The 17,611-nt window shown below is 51.3% G+C and overlaps 1 protein-coding gene across 1 annotated transcript in view; it reads left to right on the top strand.

The window, feature by feature from the left end:
• Window positions 1-339: 339 nt before the first annotated feature.
• The window catches only part of SLC22A3 (solute carrier family 22 member 3), a 98,576-nt gene continuing 81,304 nt past the window's right edge, over window positions 340-17,611 (top strand). Inside the window, exon 1 of the mRNA XM_065927738.1 lies at window positions 340-837. Coding sequence (XP_065783810.1) covers window positions 406-837 — 432 coding nt within the window. The 5' untranslated portion in view covers window positions 340-405. The remainder of the gene's footprint in view (window positions 838-17,611) is intronic.

Genomic DNA, 17,611 nt, shown 5'->3' with positions numbered 1-17,611 from the left:
GACCCGGCTGCTGGCAGGGACCGAATGGAGCCGCGCGCCAGCCCGGGAAGGCTGTGCGCGTCACTCGCAGTCCTGGGCCAGGTCCCCGGCGCGCGGTGGCGCTCCGCCAGGCGGCGCCACCCGGGCCCCGCCGCGCGCCCACCCGGCCCCGCGGCGGCGACCCCCGGGGGAGCGGGGCCCGGGCCTCCGCGGACGCCCCCCCCCACTCCCCACGCCCCCGGGGGCGGGAGGCGGGGGCCCCGGGAACCGAGGAGCGCCGTCCGCTGGCGCGGCGCCCAGGGGCGTGAGCCGGGGAGCGCGGGGGAGGCGGCCGGGGCGGAGGAGGCGGCCGGCCGGCCGGCGGGTCACTCGGCGGCCCCGGGCGGCGGGCGGCAGACGCGCTCGGGGGAGGCGGACGGGCGCACCATGCCGTCCTTCGATGAGGCGCTGCAGCGGGCCGGCGAGTTCGGGCGCTTCCAGCGGCGCGTGTTCCTGCTACTGTGCCTGACGGGCGTCACCTTCGCCTTCCTCTTCGTCGGCGTGGTCTTCCTGGGCAGCCGGCCCGACCACTACTGGTGCCGCGGGCCGAGCGCCGCCGCGCTGGCCGAGCGCTGCGGCTGGAGCCTCGAGGAGGAGTGGAACCGCACGGCGCCCGCGCTCCCCGGCCCCGCGCCCCCCGAGGGCCGCGGCGACGGCCGCTGCCAGCGCTACCTCCTGGAGGCGGCCAACGCCAGCGCCGCCCCCGGCGCGCTCAGCTGTGCCGACCCGCTCGCCGCCTTCCCCAACCGCTCCGCGCCGCTCGTGCAGTGCCGGGACGGCTGGCGGTACGTCCAGGCCCACTCGACCATCGTCAGCGAGGTAAGGGTCCCGGCGGCGGCGGGAGGCGCGCGAATCCTCGCGGAGGCCGGGAGTCCAGCAAGCCGGCCGCCGGGACGGTGTGCAGAGGCTGAGACCAGTTGGTTACCTCCCGGCCCCCGCCAGCTTCATCGTGCACTCGGAAGGGCTGCGTCGCAACTGCTCACCCCGGGGTTGTGGCTTTTCTTTTTACCCCTCTGCTAGGGAGTTAACGGGGCTTCCCTGGTGGCTCAGCTGGTGAAGAATCCGCCTGCAATGCGCGACACCTAGGTTCGATCCCTGGGTTAGGAGGATCCCCTGGAGAAGGGAAAGGCTACCCGCTCCAGTATTCTGGCCTGGAGAATTCCGTGTTAATGGAGAGGTGCTTTGGTTGCAGGAGTGGGTGAACGAAAACTGCCCTAGAAGCCGAGGGCTAAGATGCTTCGCGCACGCCTCCTCGGGGATCCGAGTATCCAATGGGATGCGTGTTATCTCTGAGCTGTGTTGTGAGCAAGTAGTCGGAAGGGAGAGGGTGGACGCGGGTAGAGAACCGCAGAGTCTGGGGCCAGCGACACGAAACAGGTCCGCGCCGGCTGGTGCTCTCCAGCCGGCAAAAACAGAAAGGAGAAATCCAATTTTGAAGGCAGCGCCACGCATGTGATTATCTGAAATGCAAAAGGACAAAGGTCGAGGCTATCCCGGCAGCATGATTTTGGTAAAACTCCTTTGGGGCAAAGAGCAACATTTAAGAGAAGTTGGGAAAGCTGAGGTTTCGAATTAAAAAAAAGAAATCTCCCCCCCAAAGCATGCAGAGTGAACACCTCACGTACTGTGGGTGGCTGCTGGGGGCCGGGCGGGGGCTTTCCTCATGGTTGGGGTAGATGGGGCCGGCAGTCCCCACAGGCTTCTTGGCTACATCTGGGTGGCAAAGAGTCTGACAGGACTGAGCGACTTCACTTTCACAAGGAAGCAGCGCTTTGCAGGTTCGGTGCCCTCTCCCTTGGCGGCAGGACTGTCTCAACCCCAGACTGGCAGTTTGCATCTTTATCTTGGTTTGTTCTAACCTCAGCTCTTCTAGCCACTGAGCTCGGGTGGATGGGATGAGCAGTTTTATTGAACTTTGTCTGCAATCACAGGTCGGTTGGATTTCTAACAAATGATTGAATGTGCCCAGGCAATTGGGGGGGGGGGGATGTCTTTAATTGATTGTCATGAGGAGTGTTAAAGGACCACCTTGAATTATGGGGGAAACACTGGCTTCAGGGTTGCAGCGCCCCTTCTGCCTGTTAACAGTGTTCTTTGGCCTGGTGACCACACCTCTCTGGTGTTGGGATTGTCGATCTTTGAGGTTATGCATGCTCTGTGTGAACACGCTGTGTAAGGTCCTCTGCTAAGAGCTCTAGAGATCAAACCCCGGTCAGGCCATATCAGCGTGTGTCTGGGGTACTTTAATTTCTACCTAATTCGTGGGTCACAATCAGGACTGCTTTATAGACTGGTGTTGTTAGGGATTTCACCCTTGAAATGAATGGGCGTGGGAGAGGGTGTTATCACGCATACTTCCTTCGAGTTACATCCAAGGTGGCTGCTTCTATTCCATCCAGCATGACTGCTTAATGATACTTTCCGAGCAAACCAGAAGATGCCCCTTGGAGAGTAGACACCTGATTTTTGAAAACGTGAATCTCAAATGAAGAATGAAATGAGCCTTAAAAGCAACAGGCACATACACAGCAGTGGGTTCCCCTGAACACATGACCCACACACATCAGAGAGGAGAGACGTTGCGATCTCTAACCCCAGATATCATAATCTGGACTTCCAGGTTTGTGTCAAGCATTCCAGGGTTATTTCAAGAGAGGGATGGTTATGAAGTCTTCTGAAGCTCGAAAAGGCACTGTGGAAGATGAGAGCACCGCACATCAGGACCTGGGACTGCCTCCAGGTGGCTGTGTGGCTTGGGTGGATGGCTTGACCTCTCTGGGCTTAGCATTCTCATCTGTAGTATCAGGGGTTGGATTAAGCCCTCTGCCATCAGGGACATCACTGGATGGCTATTCTCAGTGTGATCAGCACAATGACAAAAATCTTCCGGGAAAAGTAAAATGTTATCCAGAATCCTAAGGCCTCTGACAAGTTTTGGAAATAGATTAGAGATTATTTTTTCTTTTCTTTTGGTCCAAAACTATTTGCTTCTTCTAGTTAGTTTTTAATATTTTGATTCTTGAGAGGAAGCCCTCTGTCTATTCAGGAGGTTCAGCATCTAGAACAATTCCTTCCCTCTTAAGAGTTCTTCACTGCTAATACACTGCTGTCTTCGGTTTTGCATGTGATCCAATTCAGGCTTATTTTTCATATTCTATCAGAGTGATGAAAGGAACTGTAGTTCTATCTCTGACTCACAGAGTGTACACAGTGTGTTTTCAAGGACTTAAAACTCGAACATATTAATCATGGAAAGGGAGGGTGAATGGGGAGAGCTCAGAAGGTGGAGGGAGAGCTCAGATTCCAGAATGACCCTCTCTGGCTGTCATATTTAATCCTTGCACCACTGCAGGGAAGAGAGCATTGTCCCAGCTTTGCAGAAGGGGAGCCTGAGGCAAGAGAAAGTGAAGGGACAGCCAGCATCCCAGACCGTCCATGTAGCCAAGTTGGGTTTGGATCCAGGGGGTCTTGATTGTGACTCAGTCTCCTTTGGGCCAGGCGGCGCTTGGAGTCCTTGGAGCAGGTCCATGCAACACGATGCCAGGTCGCTCACCCTTCAGAACCTGCAAGAAATCTTGTTGAACCTCCTGTTTACTTAGTTACTATCCTGGTCTCCACTGACTGGTGGAGTCATTTTGTTTCGTTTCACGGTGTCGGGAACATGATACGATGCAGATGGGGCGGCTGTCTTCCCCGTGGTGGGAATGGCTGTCTGCGCTCCCGGCGTGAAGGCTGCAGAATGGGCACTGAAACCTCGGCCACCCCTTTTTGCATCTTCCAAAGCGAAACAAGCGCCAAGGGGTTAAGTCAGAAGTCAGTGCCAAGTGCCGGGCTGTTTTGGTCCAGCTGTCCCTCCTGTTTATCCTGCTCTAGGCGATGCAGTGGATTTTTCACCTACGTTGGAGGTCCTCAACACAGACTTTTCTGATGTCTGAATCTCAGCCTTATCTGGTTGCCAGACACTGGGCGGAAGAAAGCACGATGTGTTGTGGACAAGTCCAGGCCCTCGCCACCCAGATATTTCAGGTCCTTCCCCAGGGAGTGAGTCTTTGAAACTGATGCTGAGACTTTGAAATACTTGCTTGGTGAAGGATGGAGCAGGGGGCTCCTCTCTCCCTAAGAACAAGGCTTCAGAGCACCATTAAAAACAGATCGAATTGCCCTTTCTAGATTATTCTTTCTCCCACACACAAAACATGAAGGTGCATTTGAGGGAAGTGGCTGCCCCACTGAAGAAAGCGGAGCCTGCTTTGATCTTGGGGGCTGTCCTGGGGTTTCTCGTGTCTCTGCTCTGCTTCTTGCACATCCATCCCAGGACAGGAACCCAGACTCAGACATCAGAGCCATGCGCGTCTTTTCCTTGGTGTCCCACCAGCGTGGAGGCGCACTCCTGTGAATACTGGGGAGTGGAGGTTAGCCAGGCTCCCGGCTTATTCTGAGCTGAGTTTCTGGTTTGCTCTGGGCCCTTGGGAAAGATCTTCCTTTTCTGTTGTTTTTATTTTTAACATGACGTGTGCCTTCCCTGGTTTTTTCGCTGAATCAACCTCACCAGAGCATCTATTTTATTATTACTTCAAAGGATCGACTATGACAGTGTTCATTTTCTCCCCTTTTATTTCTTTTTAGTTTTCATTATATATTTTTTAAAGTTATTTTATTGGAGTATACTTAATTTACAGTGAATTTCTACTCTACAGCAAAGTGACTGTTATGCGTGTACTCACATTCTTTTTCATATTCTTTTCCATTGTGGTCTCACAGGATATTGAATATAGTTGCTGCACTACACAGGTCCTTGTTGTGGCACTTAGATTCTTCATTTCAATTCTTTCAGTGGTTACCCCTGAAATCTTACCACGTTTGCTTAACTGAGTCTGCATTGAATACTGCAGCCTTCTCCTAAACAGTTTAGGATCGTAAACACTTTCATTCAGTCGCTCCTATGTCACAGGCATTAGCAGCCAGTATTCTAGGTTTGTTTTTTCATTGTTAATTTATGGGTTTTGTGTAGATCGTGTATGTTTGGTTCACATTTGCCCTTTATCTACTCATCATTCCAGGCCGTTTCACTTTCCCTGCTTCTTTTTCATGTACATCTTTGAAACATTTTTATTTAGTTTGTATCTCTAGATGGTGAATGTTCTCCACTTTTGTTTCTATGGAAATTACTTTATTTCACCATTATTCTTGAAAGGTAATTCTGCCAGGTGAATAGTTTTATTTTGCCAGTTATTTTTCCTTAGCTCTTTCAGGATGTGAGCTCTGCCTCGAAGCTCTCATTTTCTTTTGAGAAGTCTGTCGTCAGTCTAACTGTCCTTTTCTCTTGGGTTGTGCCTCGGTGGATATTTTTTGTATTTATCCATTGCTTCTAAAAGGTCCCTGGAGTATAGTGGGCACTCAGTAAATAGCTGTTTTTGAATGAACCAGTTGTATTTTCTTTAACTTCAAATTTTAGTTCTTTGGTGGGTTCTGGAAAATTCTCAACCATTATCTCTTCATTTCTTATTTTCTATTCTTTCCTTCTGAAATTCTAATTAGACTTAATTTCGACCTTCTTTATCTGTCCTTTATGACTCTTAACCTTTGTCTCATAGTCCCCATTTCAGTATCTGTATGATGATTCAGATAGCTTTTCAGACTTATCTGTCAGATCAGTGTTTCTATTTAGCACTATCAAATCTGCTGTTGAATGCATTCATTGAAGTTTTTTATTTCAGCCCTTATCTTTTTCATTTATCAAAGTCATATTTGTTATCTTTCAGATATCCCTGGTCATGTATTGGTAGCCTCTTATTGCTTGCTCATTTTTGTGTTTCCATTTTTCAGTTCCTTTAAATGTTTTACAAATGATTAGGATACTGGAGTGGGTACCCATTCCCTTCTCCAGGGGATCTTCCCGACCCAGGGATCAAATCTGGGTCTCCTGAATTGGCAGGCAGATTCTTTACCATCTGAGCCACGAAGGAAGCCCAACTCTATATTTTATGTCTGGTAATTCCACTCCCCGAAGCCTTTGGTGTTCCAGATGTCTCACTTGTTGTTTGTTATGTGTTTGGCATTTGTGTGTGTGTTGGTTGAGCTTAATGAGTGAGCAGTCATCCCATTAGGTGTCTGCAGCTCGGTATTGGCCACAGATTGGCCAAGCAGATCCATGCAGTGATGTGTATCTGAACCCCAGAGTCAAAAGAAATGAGAACCCCAAAGCGCATTTCCTGCTTTCTTCTGGCAACTTATTTATTAGATTACCAATGAAGCTCAATTGAAATCTATTTAGCATTTACTCTATGCTGAGTGGGCCTCCCTGATGGGTCAGTAGTAAAGAACCCACCTTGCCAGTGCAGGAGACAGAATAGACGCAGGTTCAATCCCTGGATTGGGGAGATCCCCTGGAGGAGAAAAAAGCAACCCACTCCAGTATTCTTGCCTGGAGAATCCCATGGACAGAGGAGCCTGGAGAGTCGCAGCCCGTGGGGCCGCAGAAGAACCAGACATGACTTAGCAACCAAATAACAACATATGCTAGGCACTGAGCTAGGCTGGTGTACGAAGATGGCTAAGAGTCTTTCTCCCATGAGCTCAGGGCCTGGCAGAGAGACTTGCCCTGAGATAGCAAAAGGCCGCGAGTGGTGACAGGTGTGGTGAAGGGATGCCTTCTTCCGATTGCCTGGGGCTGAGTCAGAGCAGAGTGAGCACTGACCTTGACCACAGCCTCGGGGACAAGGAGGCGCCCGAGAGGAGTACATGAGGAGAAGGATGTCACACATGCACACGCTCTCATCTTCATCCTTATTTATTTGTAGCCATTCATCCCATATCCCCGGAGCAGTGACTGATAGGTATCCCTGGGACTCGCCCACAGACATGGACTCAAAAGATGGGAGTGGTGTTCAGGAATCATCCTTGTTCACACACATGTAAGGCCCCTGCAGGTGGCCCCAAGACCACATGAGGACCGTGATAAGATCCTCGTGGGTGGAACAGCCTATGTGTGGTTGAAGCGAGTGCCAGCTCCCCTAGACACTCTGCAGACCTTGGAGCAAAAGTGTTGGCCCTTTCCTCAACCGGGAGTCCCACACTTTATCTGAGGAAGGGCTGCGGTGTACTTGCAGAACGCTTGGGGGTCTCCAGAGATGGGCAGCTGACAGTAAAACCCTGTATTTGCTTGGAACGACGTGCCCACAGCTGCACCACACTCCTTGGGAATCTTGGCACGCCGTGGAGTGGGGCTTTGGGCACAGACAGGGGTGAAACCACAGGGCATGTCCAACAGATAAGGCATGCATGGTAGTCTGTACTTTTCTATGTATGGGTTAAAGACCCTTGGCATAAGACAGTTCTCTATAACATCATACAGAAAAACCCAAATGAACTTTTTGGCCACCCTGATATAATGGAAAGAACATCCCTGTCCTTTGGGGTCAGAGAGATCTCAGCCTAAAGCCCAGCTCCTTCGTGTTTCAGCTTTAAGGACAAGTTGAAGAACCTGCCTGAGCCTCAGTTTCCTCAGCTCTAGAATGGACGTAATTAGGAATTCCCTTGCAATCCAGTGGTTAGAACCTGGCGCCTTCACTGTCTTAGCCCAGCTTCAGTCCCTGGTCAGGGAAGTAATATCCTGTAAGCTGCCCAGTGCCGCCTCCCACACACAACAATTTCCCTGTAGCTCAGATGGTAAGGAATCTGTCTGCAATGTAGGAGACCCAGGTTCAATCCCTGGGTCAGGAAGATCCCCTGGAGAAGGAAACAGCAAGTCACTCCAGTGTTCTTGCCTGGAGAATTCCATGGCCAGAGGAGCCTGGCAGGTTACAGTCTATGGGGTCGCAAAGAGTCGGACACTACTAAGCGACTAACACACATACACACATAATAACATTTCGCTTAGTGATTGCTCTGCCACACGCATGTAGAGTGCCTATCACCGTGCCTGGCCCGTAGAGTCTTGAGCTGGATCGGGGTGGGGGAGGGAGAGAGAAGAGAGATGCTGGGTCAGACTTGACCTGGAGCTGTAGTTTGCTGGCCTCTGGTCAAGCACAATACATCACTAATGAACTTACCTTCTATGTTGACGGGCACTGATTTCCACTGAGGCCGAGAGTACCGTGGTCCTTTCCTGCTGAGACGCGCAGCAAGGCTGTATTTCCCAGCTCCCCTTGCAGCTTGGGGTAGGGGCGGTCCCGTGATGGAGTTCTGGTCAATGATGTTGAGAGAAACAACACACCTGGAATCAGGAAAACCTTCTTCCTCGCAGTCTCCCCTCTTCCTTCCTTCCCTTATCTGCATGCAGAGAATCCCGGAGCCCCCAGAGATGGCCAGCTCCTTAACGGGATGGGAATCAGATCTGGAACCCTGCAGGAAGAGGAGCCCCTATCTTCCTCCCCTTTATCTCCTCTTCACGAGAATGTGAAATGTAAACTGTCTTACGTGAAGCCTCCGAGATCTGGGAGGGTGATTTTGAGCCTCCCCTGACAAATACACATTTTGTTGTGTTTCTTAGAGGCTGCCAGCACCTGGTGCAATGGTAGGGAGGCTGGTTCCTTCAAGACGGTCCCCGCCTTGGTCTGCACACAAGGTCACCATGACCTTGTCTAAGGGCCCTGCAGGCCCCCTCCTCTGCAGGCTTCCCCAGCCCCTCCGGGACACGCCTGGTTATCCTCCCTGGGCTGGGAGCATGCCGCTTCCTTTTCTCCAAATACCTTTCCTCTTTCTCTTTGAGGCTGATTCATTTTTTTCTTTTTAATGTAAAGATGCAGCTGTGCTATGTGTGTGCTCAGTCGTGTCCGACTCTTTGTGACCCCGTGGGCTGTAGCCCTCCAGGCTCTTCTGTCCATGGGATTCTCCAGCAAGAGTACTGGAATGGGTTGCCATGCCCTCCTCCAGGGGGTCTTCCCGACCCAGGGATCGAACCTGCGCCTGTTGCGTCTCCTGCATTGGCAGGCAGGTTCTTTACTGGCTGAGCCACCTGGAAGCCCAAAGATGTAGCGAACAGTTACCTGTTCCAGAAATATACCTCCTTCCCCCCTCCTCTCCTCCCCCTGCCCAATCCTGGGGGATCTGGTCCCCTTCCTCTGCTCACCCACCCTCGCTGTGTGCTGAATCAGACTGCAGCTTTCTTGAGGGTGGAGACTGTTTAGTAGACACTTGTGATGAAATCACAATTGGCATTTAATAAAATCTTGGTTAAATTTAAGAAGTAAATGAGAAAGGGATTGAGTGACAAATATGCCCCCTTTTATAACTTTGGCTTGGCCGGCCCTGAACTTGACCTTTGTAGATTATAATAAGCTCTTTCCTGCAACAGTGCTGCTTCATTTTTGCATTAATCCTGTATATTAATTTAGAGAAAAATGGACATTTTAACAATTTTGATTTTTGAACATGGCGTATTTGGTGTCATTTGAATGTGATGTGTTACTGCGCTTTCTTAGGTGTCACTGAACATCTTTCACGATGTTTTGTACTTTTCAGTAGGAAGGTCTTACACAAATGCCCTGGATTTATCCCTAGGTCCTTGCTTTATTAATAACGGTGTACAGCGCTGCTTCTTCACAGCTTAACCCTCCAGGGCTTGTGTCTCCCTCTCCCTCACACCCCGGGACCTGATGAATCCGGGGGCCTGCAGGGAGTCCCCCCAGCCCCCTGGAGCAGGGTACAGCAGCCCCCCACTGACCCCAGTCTGCCAGGGTCTGTCATCCTCAGAGTCTTAACGGGGGGATGCGGCCTGGAGCACGGAAGGGGGCGGCAGGGGGAGGGCCGCTGGCTCTCAGGGGCCATAATTTTAGGCGCTGACGTGCACGGTGCAGAGCAGGCTTTTCTCAGCTGTCCTGGCGCTTTCGGGCCGTCTGTGTCGTCAGCCGAGCCGGCACAGGTGCAGGGCGCAGGTCAGCGAGGGGCGCCCGGGGCCGGCTCCCGGCCGTCCGAGGGCGCAGAGCCGAGCCCTCCTTGCTGTTTGTGTTATGAAGATTCCAGAGTTAGAATCTGGGGTGGGGGAACACTGCCCACCTGTCAGAGCAGAATAAAACCCCTTCCATTTTCCCTCACTTTTTCCTCTTCAACTATAACCAAGAAAGGAAACTTCTATCCTGTAAGGAAAAAGTCAGGTTTCCTGGTGTGTAGCCCTCTAGAAGGACAATAACACCAACCTAGTAAATGATGATTGGCGTGACTTTTTATCCGAGTGAGAGCTGGGTAACGTGGCTTTTGAAGGATTACTGCGCTCTGACTGTTCTGTGCTTGTAATCAACCAAGTATTAATAACTTTGGGGGCGGGTGCTTGTATAAAACTAGAGAAAAACAATGAGGGATGCAGTTTAGGGACCCTTACGGAGGTGAATAAATAAATGTGATTTTTTTTTTCCAAAAAATCTTGCATTTCAGTGGTATGACTAGTATGGGCCCCACCAAGTACATCCCTCAAAGTGCACGACTGGTTCAGAACTTATGTTTAAAAACTGTGATTGGGGAAATGAAACATAAAAGTCCTCAGATGAGTGTGGTGATTCCTGTAGAATATTTTCTACAGGCTTGAATCCTAGTCTCTGATTAAATCAGTGAAGCAGGTGTCACAGTACAGAGGGTACGGATCCCAGATGGGGAGCTCTGGCACCAGTTACTGGGAGGAACCTTCTTTGATGGGTTTTGTTGTTAACTTGGGTTGTATTTACTTGTAATAAAACCCGAAAATAAGTGTGACAAGCTGTGTTTTCTTATTTCTTAGAAAATGGTTCAGGGATGAAATTTGGAGACTTCAAATGAGGTGAGAAGTGAGAGACACACACGCCTCTTGCTGGAAACAGCAAACCACCCACCTTGTTCTCCTCCTCCAAACTATGGAGGACGTTTTCTTCTTGGAGTGGTGTCAGCTACACTGTCGCTGCTGTTCAGTTGCTCAGGCGTGTCCGACTCTTTTGTGACCCCACGGACTGCAGCGTGCCAGGCCCTTCTGTCCATGGAACTCTCCAGGCAAGAATACTGGAGTGGGTTGCATTTTAGCAGTTACCAAAATAGAATTGTTTGATTTTTCTTGTAAGACAAGTTAGTATATCGTAGTATAGAACGTGATTTTTTTTTTATGAAGTGAAAAGCTTATTTTATGACTGCTTGGGTAACACAGAGACAGATTTGTTAAAGTGGCAGTTTTCTGTAAAAAGCCATTAGCACAGTGGTGTCCAGCTTTAGAGACCCAAGTAGTGAAAGTCGCTCAGTCCTCTCTGATTGTCTGCAACCACATGGACTATACAGTCCATGGAATTCTCGAGGCCAGAATACTGGAGTGGGTAGCCTTTCCCTGCTCCTGGGGATCTTCCCAACCCAGGGATTAAACCCAGGTCTCCCGCATTGCAGGCGGATTCTTTACCAGCTGATCCACAAGGGAAGCACAAGAATATGGGAGTGGGTAGCCTGTCACTTCTCCAGCGGATCTTCCTGGCCCAGGAGTCGAACTGGGGTCTCCTGCTTTACAGGCAGATTCTTTGCCAACTGATCTACCAGGGAAGCCCACGTAAAGACTTAGATGGAGCCAGGGCCTCAGCAAGTCTTGCTGCCCAGAGGGAAGAATGTTGTCCTGATTCTTAGGACAGGGGGACCCATGAGACAGTTTGGTATTGGTGACTCCTGAGCTCTTTGAAAGCTTTTGCTGTTGGTGTTATGAAGATTCCAGAGTTAGAGCCCACCTCCTCAGGAGCCTGAGGGTACCGCATCCCCCACCCCCGGCAGGTACCAGAGCCTCCACTGTCTGGATGGTGCTCACATGAAGTCGGTGGGTCTGCTCCCAGTTGCGATCAAGGCTCCCCACCTCGAGCACAGCGCACGCCCTCTCATCATTCCCTCTGCTTGAGAGCGTCATGTCTCAGACGCCTTTCCCAGTGATGGCATATGCCCCTTGGACGCACAGGGTGGATCTGATGTCACGGGGCTTCTGCCAGCTGGACGCAGCGTGCGGCCGACAGCACAAGATGAAAGACAACATGTGTGCCTCTTGCTCCCGGGATGGATGCTGTAAGCTGATGCCTCTCAGACACCAGCAGAAAGGCCAGGCCCCAGAACCTCTTGAGATCAATGGTAGCACATTTACGGGAGTTCAAGGATTGCGGAGAAGACAGTGTGTGCTTTTAATATAGCTAGTTCTTTAATAAGAGAAACGTTTTTGAGACATTTATTGAGAAACGAGTGCCCTTACATTGTCCTCCAGCGAGGATTTCAAAGTAAACCCTCATGGGGAAGTCACATGGACAGTTAATTAAATTGTATTAAATATCCAGGGGAGAGGAGAAAACTAAAATGGAAAGTAATCACATTTAATTTGGCATCGATTTTTTAAAAAATCAAATAGAGTTTCTGGAGTGTAAAGGAAATTGTTCAAGAACCATGCCCACAGAGAACCTTGCTCTTTCTGTGTCTGCGTTTCAACTACTTGATAATAATGGTAGTAACACATTCATCAGGCTCCCATTGTCCACAGCCAGCATCGCCGTAGGATGACTGTGACCCCTGTCCAGCATGTATATATACAGGGCTCTTCCCCCTGGAGAAGGAAATGGCAACCCACTCCAGTGTTCTTGCCTGGAGAATCCCATGGGCAGAGGAGCCTGGGGGGCTACAGCCCATGGGGTCACAAAGAGACGGACACGACTGAGCTGAACGCTTTGGGCTTCCCAGCTGGCACTAGTGGCAAAGAACCTGCCTGCCAGTGCAGGAGACATAAGAGATGCGAGTTCGATCCTCGGATCTGGAAGATCCCCTGCAGGAGGGCATGGCAACCCCCTCCAGTACTCTTGCCTGGAGAATCCCATGGACAGAGGAGCCTGGCGGACTACAGCCCATGAGGTCGCAAAGAGTCGGACACGATTGAGCGACTGAAAAGCCACAGAAAGGGCACTTCCAGAAGAATTTTGATTTTTTAAACCAAACCAAGTGCATTACAAAATGAAATAGTACTACCTTTGTGTTTATCAGCTGTAGAAAGTTAGCTAATGACCATTTATTGTTGCAAAACTGTGAAGAAATGATCAAATTTTAGACCAGAACCAGTTCAGTGTGGCCCCTCTCAAAGGCAAGTGAGTGACTAAGAACACAGGCTCGCTAGTGTGTGAGCGTGGGCGGATTTCCTAGTTTGAGACTTTTCTGAGCTGGGATCTCACAAAAAAGGGAATGATTGCATTTATGGAGTTCTGATGGGAGGTGATGCACAGAACGCATGCATAGCCATTGTCTGCCCCTCGCTGGTTACAGATGTTGAGTGTGGACCTCTCTGTCCACTCAGAGAGGCAACTTTGGTCTGGGAATGCCCGAGGGAAGCCTTTGGTGGGCAGAACAGTGAGATTCCAGCCCCAAGGGATCCACTCCCTGGAGCTGGTACAGCTGGAGCTCAGTTATAAAGACTAAACGACCCACAATAGACTCCTTGGAGCTACACACTTTGGCAAGACGTCTGAGCCCCCACTTCTTCACCAGACTCGGGCGCATGTGGGTCTGGGCAGGCTATGGTCCCCTGGCCAGACTCTGCCCACTGCCTCTTCTCCAGCCCCAGCTTGAGCCAAGAGATTTTGAAAAGAACTACAGTACCATTCTAATATGAAACTCTCCCCATCACATGTTTTCTTCACAAGTACCAGAAATCTTTCAGTAAATCTGGACAGAAAATGTCTGCCTAAAATGCTCTGGGGAGAAGGCCTCCAGTGTGGTTTGTGCTTCTGTTCTATTGGGTCAAGTAGACAAATTTGCTTCGTATTTTGGGACAGTTTGCAGTGGCCACATCATGTCACAGTTTGCTTGACCTGTCATGAAAACCTGGCCTCAGAGAAAAGACCGAACGACTCCCCTTGGCCCCGGAAATCTATGAAATGAGAACAGAGCCGTGGTGGTGGGTCAGGAATCGTGACTACTGAGGTTCAGATTGGAGTTGAGGTAAGTTTGGGCTAAGTTGCTCTATAAATTAAGCAACCCAGTTCTCTTGACATTGACTGGACACTAAAACATAAACCATGAACGTAACTTAACACCCAGGAAGGACAAAGTCATGCTGTAACGTATTACATGGGCTTCCCAGGTGGCTCAGATGGTAAAGTATCTGCCTGCAATGCGGGAGACTCAGGTTCGATCCCTGGATCGGGAAGATCCCCTGGAGGAGGAAATGGCAACCCACTCCAGTATTCTTGCCTGGAGAATCCCATGGACAAAGGAGGCTGGTGGGTTACAGTCCATGGGATCCCAAAGAGCTGGACATGACTGAACAACTAACAATGTACTATGTATAACCGTAGAGTTATTGGCACAACTTTCCTGCTTAGAAACTTTCTTCTAATAAGAAAATGACCAGACGACATGAAAATTCAGTAAATGGTCAGCTTATTTAATCCTCACACACACTCTCAGGCATGGTTTGTTATCCTTGTTTTGTAGAAAAGAGAAGGAAGGTGCAGAGAGATTAAGTAACTCACCCGCAGTCATGAGCTGCAGGATGAGAGAGCTGGAAAAGGTATTTTTGATGTCCGAATCAGCAAGAATTTTTATTTTCTCTTTTTGGCTGTTCCGGGTCCTAGTTCCCTGAATAGGGATTGAACCCATGCCCCCCGCATTTCAAGGCAGATTCTTAACCACTGGACCACCAGGGAAGCCCCTGAAAGAACTGTATTGACGCTCTCTTACCTAAAGTTGCTTTACTAGTAGTGTATGTGAATGGAAAGACTCTCAGAAAATAAGGGGACCTTGTTCAGAGAAGCCAACCATGGGAGAGAATAAAAACCTCAGGCATCACATGCTCCCAGCTTGGAAACTGTCTTCCCATAAAAGAACTCTGCTTCACCCAGTGCAGGGTCAGAACACAAAGTGGGTGAAATGGATATGGGAAACTTATAATGCCCCCCTTTGATCTGAATCATCAAAAAGACGATTGCTCCATTTAGAGGAACGAAGATTTCATCTGACCTAGCTTTTTAATAGCTAGAGTCTATTAAAGTGTCTAATGACCACATTATATTTTGCATTATCCAAGTTATATTGTTTAATATTAATGATTTTTAAAAAAAAAAAAAACTATGTAACAAAGTACACTGGGGCTTCCCAGTTAGCTCTAATGGTAAAGAACCCGCCTGCCAATGCAGGAGACCCAAGAGACACAGGTTTGACCCCTGGATAGGGGAGATTCCCCTGGAGGAGGGCACGGCAACCCACTCCAGTATTCTTGCCTGGAGAATCCCATGGACAGAGGAGCCCAGCAGACCATAGTCCATAGAGTTGCAAAGAGTTGGACACGACTGAAGTGACTTGGCACACAAGATATGTGATTCATGAACCATTAATTTATTCGGCTGTCAGAGATTATGTGCTATTGGGGGCTATTTGGAATACCAAATTAATTTCAGGGATAAAATCATAGCAGTTATATATATATCCCAAGCCCTTTAAATATATTACCATTGACATCAAAATAGCCTTATGAGGGAAGTAGTTATTTTCCCATTTTTCCAAGGAGGGAACTGAGGCTGGGAACATTTGTGTGATGTGCCCAAGACAGGACTGTATGAGAGCTGGTTTGGTCTTGAGGCCAACCTCACCCCAAACCAGTGTCCTGTCTCTGCCATCCGCCTCCAGCCCCGGGGCTCTCAAAGGGAGACGCACCTGGAGGGGCTTGTGAGACTTCAGATGGCTGGACCCACCCAGTGTTTCAGAATCAGCAGATGTGGGGTCAGGCCTGAGAACGTACATCTCGAGGTCCCCGGGATCGCACGGTGAGAACCGCCTGGTCTAGAAGACGGTTCCCTTTGGGTAATGATGTTTCCACTGGGATGATGACTGGCTGGCCTTGCATTGAAGGGAAAACCTGGCCCTCTTCAGGCCGAGTTCACGGGAAGTTAGGTTCTTCTCGAAACTGCGCAGCTGCTCATTGGCGATGTTTCTCTCGCAGAGGTATTTCCCTTTCCCAGCCGGCTTGCGCATCTCGAGGTGGGTCTTAGGGACACATCATGGTGGTCACAGCACTTTCTATTTAGAAAGCCATCAATGAGATGAATGAGATGAAGCTTCCTTCCTCTGCTCGACCCCAGGCTCCTCTGCCTGCCAGGCCGTCGCTCCCCGTTTCCCACCCGCCAGTCCTCCCGGAGGCCACACCATCACCTGGGGTGCCCACTCCCGCCTTCAGGGAGCGGTGTCGGCGGAGCGGCCCGTGTGCGGGGTCCCCCGCTTCCAGGAGGTGGGGATCCCTCCTCCCGCTCCTCCCTTGCAGCACCCCCGCCCCGCGCCCCTTCTACGGACCCCCCTTCCTGTCTGGATTCGATTCCAGGTCCAGTCCTGCGGCCAGGGCGGTGGGGGACCCGCGCTGCACATCTCGGCGCTCCATGCTGCTCGCCCTCAGGCCTCAGCTCCTTCTGGCCGGCCCGCCGGACCTCCGCCTGCCCGCTTCTCTGCTCCCCTCGGACTGCCAGCGCGCCCCTCGCCGCCCCACCCCGGCTAAGCCCCTCGGGTTACATTTCCCGGAAGCAGGAGACGTGGGCCCAGGGGCGTCATTCCGTGTGCCGCCGCCCGATTAAGGCAGGCTCCGGCGACGGCTCCCGCCCTGTCCTCCTGACGACGCATCACGGCGGAGTCGCAGCATCCCTTCCGGAAGAAGGCGTCTCGCTCCCCCTACTGCAGAGTCCTGCCCCCTCCCAGGCCACGGCTGCCCTCCACTCCCACCCTGCCCCTCCTCCAGCCTGGTGTCTGCACTTAAACACCCTGCAGGGCTCCCCAGAGGGCTCAGTGCTGAAGAATCCGCCGCCAGAGAGGGTTCCATCCCTGGGTGGGGAATATGCCCTGGAGACGGAAATGGCAACCCACTCCAGTATTCTTGCCTGGAGAATCCCACGGACGGAGGAGGCTGGCGGGCTACAGTCCGTGCGGTCGCAAAGACTCGGACATGGCTGAGCGCGCGCGCGCGCGCACACACACACACACACACACACGCGCACACGTGCACAAATACGCTGCGGTGTGTCTGGTCTACACAGCACCCTCCCCGTGGCCGTTAGCTCCCCCAGCTGAGGACCCGCATTCCCCCGCGTCAGTACACTTCTTCGCAGGCCTCCAGGTTCTCAGCGTTCACTGTCCCCGCCGCCGGTCCCTCCTTGTCCCCACCGCGGTCTCTGGAGACCCCGGGCCGCTGCTCACCTCACCCCCACCTCGCTGCTGCTTGGAGCCCGGAGTGCCACCTGTGCCCCGGGGGGAGCAGGGCTCACCCTCCGTAGGGACCTGCTGCCGGAGTCTCCAGTTCACATTTCACCGTTCTGCTCATTTTGTGCGTCCCAGTCCTTCTCCGGTTTCACCCCGGCTGTTCCGTCCAACGTGTTCAGAAGCCGAGCACATTTAAACGGATGGGCGCCGCTGGCTTCCCGCACGCTTCCAGGAACCCTGCATCCCAAATCTGGGGACGGTCTGCAGAAAGTCTTCCATTTAGTAAAATGCTGAAGCAGCTGAACTGTCAGGTCATTTGTTATCTCCACCGTTGCTCTGATTACCAACTGCCTACTTGGAAAGCAGATGCTCTCAGAAGATGTTCAGCCTGAAGACTTCATCTTGCCTTGCTTCTTTCCTTTGGCAGTGATGACTCCATCCCTTAACCACCCAG

Source organism: Muntiacus reevesi, chromosome 3 (genome assembly GCF_963930625.1).
Source record: "Muntiacus reevesi chromosome 3, mMunRee1.1, whole genome shotgun sequence".
In the NCBI taxonomy this organism is placed as follows: Eukaryota; Metazoa; Chordata; class Mammalia; order Artiodactyla; family Cervidae; genus Muntiacus; species Muntiacus reevesi.
This window is presented reverse-complemented; position numbering and strand designations above follow the sequence as displayed.